This window comes from Suricata suricatta, chromosome 10, assembly GCF_006229205.1.
Source record: "Suricata suricatta isolate VVHF042 chromosome 10, meerkat_22Aug2017_6uvM2_HiC, whole genome shotgun sequence".
NCBI classification, from domain to species: domain Eukaryota; kingdom Metazoa; phylum Chordata; class Mammalia; order Carnivora; family Herpestidae; genus Suricata; species Suricata suricatta.
The window spans coordinates 115,720,482-115,729,483 of record NC_043709.1 but is presented as its reverse complement, the minus strand read 5'-3'; the positions used below and the strand labels follow the sequence as shown (position 1 = coordinate 115,729,483).

The 9,002-nt window shown below is 48.3% G+C and overlaps 1 protein-coding gene across 1 annotated transcript; it reads right to left on the bottom strand.

The window, feature by feature from the left end:
* Window positions 1-254: 254 nt before the first annotated feature.
* Window positions 255-7,839, bottom strand: VIM (vimentin). The gene is made up of 9 exons (XM_029954399.1): window positions 7,112-7,839; window positions 6,385-6,445; window positions 3,651-3,746; window positions 3,403-3,564; window positions 2,746-2,871; window positions 2,299-2,519; window positions 1,820-1,863; window positions 1,425-1,510; window positions 255-617 (listed from the first exon to the last, which is right to left on the bottom strand). The coding sequence occupies exons 1-9, from the start codon at window positions 7,672-7,674 to the stop codon at window positions 576-578; spliced, it is 1,401 nt and encodes a 466-aa protein (XP_029810259.1). The 5' UTR covers window positions 7,675-7,839; the 3' UTR covers window positions 255-575.
* Window positions 7,840-9,002: the final 1,163 nt, after the last annotated feature.

Below are 9,002 nucleotides of genomic sequence, written 5' to 3'. Positions count from 1 at the left end.
TTTCTGTACTGGTTATTTTACCATAGATCGCCTATTTGTTAAGTTTAAATAATGTAACTGAAAAGAAGTGAAGTCTACATGAAATGACCCAGTGAGGAACTAAACCTCAAACATGAATAAGTTGAATTTATCAAGTTAGCCTAGATTTTTGTGGCGGATGAACCAGGGGGACTAAAATGAATTCCATTCATGCATATATTCTCATAAACTTGGAAGAACTATGGAGATATTATCGAATGAGGAACACAGCCAAAGAGTTTTCCAAAGATTTATTGAAGCAGAAACAAGTTGGTCAGATACTTGTTGGAAAAAAGCAGTTTTCATGGTATTCAAAAATACTTTTTAAAAAGTATCCTAGCACAAGTGTTCTTGGTAAACTAGATTATGTTTGTAAACTTTCTCTAAATCTTTTAAGAGTGTTGGTTCTTAAGAACTAAAGGTTATTCCTATTCCAAATCTATCTTGCGCTCCTGAAAAAACTGCAGAAAGGCACTTGAAAGCTGTTTCTTTAAGATATGGATTTCTTATTTTTATTCTTGCTGGTAATATATTGCTGCACGGAGTCTGTGCAATCTTCACTCAAGGTCATCGTGGTGCTGAGAAGTTTCATTGATAACCTGTTAAAAGAATTAAAACTCAACTCAGATATGATACTACATGCTAAAGATTAAATTGCCCCATTGAGCATGACCAAGAAAAATCCCTACTAAGTATGATTTATCGTGAAAATAGGCAGGTCATGTTGATTGTTCACAAGGGTCATGGCTAGAAGGGACAGATATGTACGTCAGATGCTCTTCACCTACACAAAGAATAAGTATCCAATGGAATGTTAGGGCTCAAGAAAACTTCACTATGTTTTTGAAGGAAGCTATGCAGCAAAGTTTAAAAGCAATGAAGACATTCTAAATGGGCAGGACGTCCATTGAAGTTTATGGGCAAGGGAAGAGTCCATGAAGGTTATGATAGATTTCGCCCATTTCTTTCCTGGCATAGAGAACTAACAAGAAAGAACTGATCAGACGGTATGTCCCTGCACTATGTCAAAGGGCCTCAGAGCATTTAGGTGGCAGTTGGTAGGGAAGGCCCTATGTCCCATATCAAAACATTCCTGGTATTGAGGTTCTAATTTAGTAGCTCATGGAGCTAGAAAGTAACGTCAAGAGGCTGCGCTCCCAGTTTAAATTAAGGGCTATAAAAAGAAATCCCTGATTTTGGACTATAGGAAGATTGTGATGTGACCTGCACAATGAGGAATGAAATAATTAGTTGGCTGGGTGTCAAGCCAGGAGAAGAGATCTAATCTCTTTTGAGGGGTCACAGGTGAAACCAAATCCCCCCCCCCAATTAGCCAGGCATATCTGAGATACAGACTTCGTGAATCACAAGGCTATCCACGCCAGTTTTGAGTGAAAGGTACCAACCTGTCCATCTCTGGTTTCGACCGTCTTAATCAGAAGTGTTCTTTTTGAGTGAGTGTCAACCAGAGGAAGTGAATCCAGATTGGTTTCTGAATAAAAAAAAAAAGCCCCAAATGAGGAAAAATGACACTTGAAAACAACTATTTTGACCAAAGGATTAGGATTGTTGTTCATCATCGTTTAAAGTGCTGCTCCCGAAAGAAGACTAAATACTCGTTTGAAAGCCCAGTGTCTGATACCAAGGTAGCATCAGGATGGACTATTTCAGTTATTAAGGACGTTTATAGGATTTCATTTTATATGGCATTTGCAAGTATCATTTAACAAATTAGTCTTGAGCACAAACAGACTGGTTACAAGCCACTAAAATTCTTCATAAAGGGCAATCAAATGCTTACCTCTCAGGTTCAGGGACGAAAAGTTGGGAAGAGGCAGAGCAATCCTATAAAAAGATAAAAACAGTAAGGAACAAATTCATTCACTTCTTGTTTTCAAAGGAGACAATGTATTCTTATAGTTCACGGCATGAGGGATTTGCTTCAAATGTATTCACCTATGATTGGTCTCATCTGTACATTTCAAATCTTGTACCCCAAGTATTTTCTCCACAGGGGTGTGAACGGGAGGAGGCATCACAGAGTGGGAAAAGCGTTAGTGCTCACAGAGTTGTGAGTTCAAATCCCAGCTCTGCCCTGGACTAACTCTCATTAGGGCAAGTTACTAAATCTCCTAACCTAACGTTCTGTATCTATAAAAAGTGGTCAGTAGCTACCTTGAAGAGGTGTTGTAAAGATGAAATGAGATAAGGTATGTCAAGTGACAACATACCTAATACATGGTGGCCATTAATTCAGGCACACAAGCCCTTGTGCCGTACCTGCTCTCCTCGCCTTCCAGCAGCTTCCTGTAGGTGGCAATCTCAATGTCAAGAGCCATCTTAACATTCAGCAGGTCTTGGTATTCCCGAAGGTGACGGGCCATTTCTTCCTTCATGTTCTGAATCTCATCCTGCAGGCGCCCAATAGTGTCCTGGTAGTTAGCAGCTTCGACGGCAAAGTTCTCTTCCATTTCACGCATCTGGCGTTCCAGAGACTCGTTCTGCAGGAGGTAAGAAAGGCTCAAGTATTAGGACAATAATACATGTGTAAGCTAAAGTCTTCAGATCCCAAAGTGCTTTTTGAATCCGTCCTTACAACTCATTTCCTTTGGATGAACACATAAACTTTTCTTCGTTGAAAGCTTTATTCAGATATTGTCATTAGCCTGGTCAATGGGGACGGCGCACACTGGATACGTTCCCTCTTTTACGGGGTCTGATACTCACAGTCCCTTTGAGGGCGTCCACTTCGCAGGTGAGGGACTGCACCTGTCTCCGGTACTCATTTGATTCCTGCTTGGCCTGGCGCAGGGCATCATTGTTCCGGTTAGCAGCCTCAGAGAGGTCAGCAAACTGTCAAAAAAAAGAAAAAACAATAAAACATGTAGACCACACAAGTGACTTGGTCACCGATCCTCTAAGAGCGTACCTTCCCTGGAAAAACGGGAAATCTTAAAGATGGTGAACAAATAAGTAAATGGCACATCATCCAAACGACACTTTGTATTTTAAGTTCAAATCTCCTTGTCTTTCAGAATACGTCTGCATTTCTGATCTGAAAAGCAGAGGGAGAATGATGGAATGCTGATGTGGATATTCTCAAGTAGAAATGTGATCTGTTTTCCTCGTTCAAGGGTGGAGGTCAAGGGCATGGTGTTGGGGTTTCCTTTGAGGTAGGGTTAAGAAGGGGGGTGGAAAGGAGAAGGCGTGAGTGATGGGGAGGCTGTAGCAACAAATTAAACTCGAACAAGTTCAAAAAGTTTTAAGTTCAAGCCAGCTTTCTGACTGGAGCTAAAGGGTGTGGATAGGAATCAGAAATAGGTGCAAGCATTTTCAGAGCAAAATGTTCTTCTTTTGCTCTCGCCACTCGGACTAGGGTCTTACCTTGGACTTGTACCACTCCTCGGCCTCCTGAAGGTTCTTGGCAGCCACGCTTTCGTATTGCTGGCGCACGTCGCGCAGGGCAGCGGTGAGGTCAGGCTTGGAAACATCCACGTCGATCTGGACATGCTGGTCCTGGATCTGGGCCTGTAGCTCCTGGATCTCCTGAAGAAAGAACAGACAGAAGGTCAGCCGTGCCACACTGGGGACAAGTTCACCCACAGTCGCCCACCAAAGGGGGCTCCACTTGCCTCATCGTGGAGTTTCTTCAAAAAGGCAATCTCTTCCTGCAAGGATTCCACTTTGCGCTCAAGGTCAAGACGTGCCAAAGAAGCATTGTCAACATCCTGGTTTGAAAAAAGAGACGGGCATGTAGGGCGGTGGGGGGAGGAGGGGGGTGCGGGGGGGTGTCTATCTCATGGATTTATTTTAAATTTATCAGATGAGCTTCATCTCTTTACTCTGAAGAGATTGTCAACAAATTTTATGACTTTTGAATTAAGTCTGTAAGTCACCCAGTACTATACTATACTATACTTTGTTTTCTTCATTAATTAATTGGACTTGTGACCCACTGTATTGTTTTAGGTGGCTGATAAGCAATTTGAACACAAATTAAACTGCACGTTGCACACAGTACTCAGTCATTACTGAATCTACATTATACTAGTGAAGTGTTTCATTATATTTTTACATTTCACTTCCGGTATAATTAACATACGGTGTTATGTTCAGGTTACAATATGGTGATTCAACAGTTCATGTAGTCTTAGTCAGTGCTCATCACGATAAGTATACTCTTTACCCCCTTCACCTATTTTACTGATCCCCACCCACCTCCCCTCGGTAACTATCATCTTATTCTCTAGTTAAGAGTCTGTTTTATTTGCCTCTTTTTTCCTTTGCGCATTTGTTTTGTTAAATTCCGCCTATGAGTGAAATCCGAGGGTTGTCTTTCTCTGAAAAACCCACGTCACAGCATTTTTAAGATTTCCCTTTTTATGATGTCGTGAAATAACACGATCATAGGGTTGACCAGATTTCACTTTATTTATATCTGAGAGTACACAGAACAGAAATCTGTGCTTTAAAAATTTTGGTATATCCATGAGCTCTTTTTTTTTTTCTCTACTCAAACCTTCTGAGACTTATCCTTAAAATTCAAAGCAAGTATGTAGTCATTTGGCATTCAGGTTATAAGGCTAGATTTATACTCCAAGAATCACACTGGCAAAGATTCACTTCAGGCACGTAAGGCAATGAAATGTGATTCTGGACTGTATTTTCTTTGCTTCCTCTTGTAGAATATTCTACAAGGGTGTGTCCATCCTTTCCACGTAGCAAGGTGTAAATTCTGTTAGTAGGCTTGTTTCAGAATGACTGCTCAAAATGCATGTAATGAAACTATGTGAAAAATTCTTGCTGCTCCGGCTCTCAATGTTTCCACCCTTTGTAAACTGCTACGTCCCAAAGATTTTATTTCCCCTCAAAAAAATCTAACAAGTTTTACACTCTTCCTTTGTAAGCAATTGTACGCAGAGTGCGGTTTATCACGTTACAGTGTTCAAAGACACCTCAATCACCTTCATGGAAATGTGAATGAGGAGTGATAATAAAAAAAAAAAAAATCAGGCTTGGGCAAAATTCATCTTTGCTTGCTAAGCCCTAAGAGATGCAGAAGATAATTTACTGACCTCTATAAAAGAGTTCAGTGTGACATTCTGCTTCACTGATGAGACTGTGATGGATTTTACCTAATCCCTAAACTGGAGATTTTTCATCCTAATACTGTTTCATATTAACTCCCTACTCTGCAGAAAACATTACAGATAGGATGATCATAAACGCTCAGTTACTAAAATGAACCACACATTACGTGTTTAACTTAACTTGGTAAATGTATTTCGGCTTCAAAATGTTATTCTAGACTATTTAGCGGAGCTTCGAACAGCCATTCCAGCAAGTGTTCAGGAGAATAAAACTATGTGGGCAGCTCTTTCTGCTTTTGAATTCCAATTTCAAGCTAAAAATCCTTTAAGTCCCTCACTTTGGAGCAAAGAGTCCTTTACTAAAAATCCATTCTTCAGCCTTAGGTTCTTGGGGAGAATGTGCTAAGGAATTTAAGAACCCAAATGAAGAAAGGCCTTTCAAAAGGTGAATTATGACTGTAGCTTTAAGACCTTTTCACATCACATGCTTCACAAGTCTGGGCCAGATAGATAACGGATGTTAGCAAAAACTTGGGTCCAACTAGGACTGTGCTTACATCATTACATATTCAATAAGAATGTAGCCTGTTGCAAAGATTCTCTGGGAACACAAAGACTCCTATTATTTCTGTCCTGAGCCACCACACTTGCCAGAATGTCTGTATCTACATTCCATAGTGCAGCCCGTAGAAACCATTAATACCTTCAGCCCAGGGGACAGATGGCTCCTTTTCACCCTTATTAGATCACAAAATAGTTGTGCCTAGAGATACTTCCACATAACTTTAAAGCCGCAGTAGAACTTGCAGAGAAGAAAAGAAACTTGCTGGCTTCCCTCCAGTGAAACGAAGTTTCTTATCCTCTGCTACGTTTACGTTTTAAACTACAGGGCATAGCTGTGCTTTCTGGTGGCCTTGTAAAAGTTAGCCAACTTTGACTTTAGCAAACCTTTATCTATGTCAAACTGTAACTGTTCGGAATCAGAATGTCATTGTGTTGCAAAGACGGAAAAAATTCTGTCTTTGGGGAAAAAAAATCTCGAAACAAAGTAAAAAATGAAAGCCTTTCTTTATGTCCTAAGGGAAGACTTCAACTCATTGGGGTGGTTTTTATTCGGAGAATTTCCTATCTGTCGTCTTCCTGCCGCTAGGGGGCTTTGCGCTCAGACGCGAAGTTTTGCGCTATCTAGACTCGGGTTGAGGAACTTTTGAGAATTGCCCCTGGGTGGACGGGGTGGGACCCGAGGGCTGTGCAAGTGGGAACAGAATCTACAAACCTGTCTGAAAGATTGCAGGGTGCCCTCGGCTTCCTCCCTCTGAAGCATCTCCTCCTGCAACCTGAAACAGTCGCACGTCAACCAAAAGGGAACTGGGAAACCGCCAGGGGCGGGGCGGCCACACCCAACCACCACGTCGCTGGGCCGCCAGACCAGCTCTGCTGCGCCACCTCTGCGGGCAGCCAGCGACTTCGGCTTTTAGAACTGCCGCCCTCCGCGAGTTTTCTCGGGACCTCGGCCCGCAGCGTGCAGAAGCAATCGGCGACCGCCACGCCAACCTGCACGGGGAACGCCGCCACCCCGCCTCCGAGGACCCTCCGCAATCCCTTTGTCTCGCTTCCTCCCCATCCCTCCACTCCTCCCTTCTCCCGCCCCTTGATGGCGGCGCTCCAGAAGGGGCCCGGAAACTTTCTGAAAGTTCGGGGGAAATCGCGCTCGTTGCTTTTAAAGGGACTTCGGCTACAAAGTGGTAGTTTTAAGAAATCTGTAACCTGAGGCGGGGTGTTCTTGGGCAATGAGCGGGAGGGGGGAAGAGAGGAAATGCGAACTGCAAGGTCTGGGTGCAGGGCGGGGCTGCGCCGCCGAGGCCACCGCCCCGCTCAGCCGCTGTCCCCTAGACAGCCACCGCCCCAGCCACATCCCCAAGGGCGTGGCGGCCTCTCGCGGGGGAGGGGGGCCCGTTCCCCTCTCCCTCCCTCCCGCAGCCCCGAGGTGGGCGCCGCCTTACTTCTCCCGGAGCCGCATGATGTCCTCGGCCAGGTTGTCGCGCTCCACCTCGACGCGGGCCTTGTCGTTGGTGAGCTGGTCCACCTGCCGGCGCAGCTCCCGCATCTCCTCCTCGTAGAGGTCCCCCAGGCGCGACTTGCCCTGGCCCTTGAGCTGCTCGAGCTCGGCCAGCAGGATCTTGTTCTGCTGCTCCAGGAAGCGCACCTTGTCGATGTAGTTGGCGAAGCGGTCGTTCAGCTCCTGCAGCTCCACCTTCTCGTTGGTGCGGGTGTTCTTGAACTCAGTGTTGATGGCATCGGCCAGCGAGAAGTCCACCGAGTCCTGCAGCAGGCGCACGCCGGGCACGCTGCTCCGCAGGCGCACCGCCGAGGAGCGCGTGGCGTACGCGCCGCCCGGGGACGAGGCGTACAGGCTGCGGCTGGTGCTGGGGCGCAGGGCGCTGCCCAGGCTGTAGGTGCGGGTGGACGTGGTCACGTAGCTCCGGCTGGAGCTCGGCCGGCTCCCGGTGCCAGGGCCGCCGAACATCCTGCGGTAGGAGGACGAAGACACAGACCTGGTGGACATGGCTGCAGAGGGTGGCGGCGGGCTGGGCGGCTGCGGTGGCGCGGACTGGCTCGGGGAGGACGGGCGAGCGAGGGCGCGGTGGGTGTGGGCGGTGGGAGCGCTGCTGCGTCTCTGGCGCGGGGGATCCCGGAGCGAGAGTGGCAGAGGACCGGACCCGGCCGAGAGCGCAGTTTTTATAACCCGTTAGGAAAGAGGGTCCCCTCCCACTGCCATCCCAGCCGCAGAGTGCGCCAGCCAATGGGGACCCGACGAGAAGCGGGAAGGGTGGGCGGGGGTTGGGGCGGGGGCGCCCCCGAGCCCTCCTCCCCGCCCCTCTGCAGCCCGGGACGGGGCACCTTCCTTACTTTTTGAGTGGGCTTGGACTTTCGGGGGCTTTCCTGAGGTTGGCCTGAGCTCTGCTCCCCACTGGGTGTTGAGAAAGGCCGGGTCGCGCGGTGGTGGGGAACCCTGCCCCGGACGGGACCCCAGGGTCCCTAGGCACTGGCCCAAAGAGGTTTAGGAGGAGGCGGGCGGGTGGGAGGGGCGCTCCACTGCAGGGCTGTGTTCTGCTCTGGGCTGGTAGTGGGGGGAGGACCCGCGGGCAAAGGGGCAGGAAGAGGGGGAGTCAGGGATCCAGAGGCTTGGAAGGCGCGGAGAAAGGAACAAAGAACGCCTGAGATTGGAGCGGGAGGTGGGGGCGCGCACAGCCCGGGACGCGGAGCTGGGGTCCCGAGCAGGCTTGGCCCGCCGCCCGCTTAGGCCCACGAATCTTTGTAGCCTCTTGTCTTGGGGATTCCTGTTCAGGGACCCAACGGGCTGGATCTGGCTTTGGACGGCGCGAGCCGCGAGGCTCCGGCCGGGGGAAGCCTGGGGGGAGAGGGGTGGGGTCGCTGAGTCACCGGCGGTGAGTCACTGAGCCCTGCTGCTCGCCGAGGTTGAGGGCTGCTAGCGGTTCGGGAAACCGTTAGACGAGATTGACTCAAGGCTCCTCGGGCCGCGCGCGCACTGCTGGTTCTAAGTTTGACCCAACTCCTAGTCCGGCCTCCGCTTTCTTGCGCGCGGTTCACCTGCGAGGATCCCGGAGCCCTCCCACCCCCCAAGTTGTTAAGAACTCTCCCAAGCCAGATTTTGCTCCAAATGTGCGGACTTCCCATTAGCAACAAACTTCTGCAGACCCCAGAGAGCTGCCGAACACTGGTCTCTGGCATCACGAACGCTCTCGGGGCAGGGTTCTCCTGCACAATTCCCTCCCACCCTTCCCTCTGGGCTCCACTCACTCCGCCCCACCCCCACCCCCACCCCCCGTAAAACCACACCCGACTTTTAACAAGATCTGAAAGTTCTGGGTG

Coding starts and splice junctions, on each gene's coding strand:
- VIM (XM_029954399.1), bottom strand. CDS start 7,674: ATGTCCACCAGGTCTGTGTCTTCGTCCTCCTACCGCAGGATGTTCGGC. Junction 3,565..3,650: donor TGAAGAAACTCCACGATGAG/GCAAGTGGAGCC, acceptor TTCTTTCTTCAG/GAGATCCAGGAGCTACAGGC. Junction 1,864..2,298: donor CTGGAAGGCGAGGAGAGCAG/GTACGGCACAAG, acceptor ATCTTTTTATAG/GATTGCTCTGCCTCTTCCCA.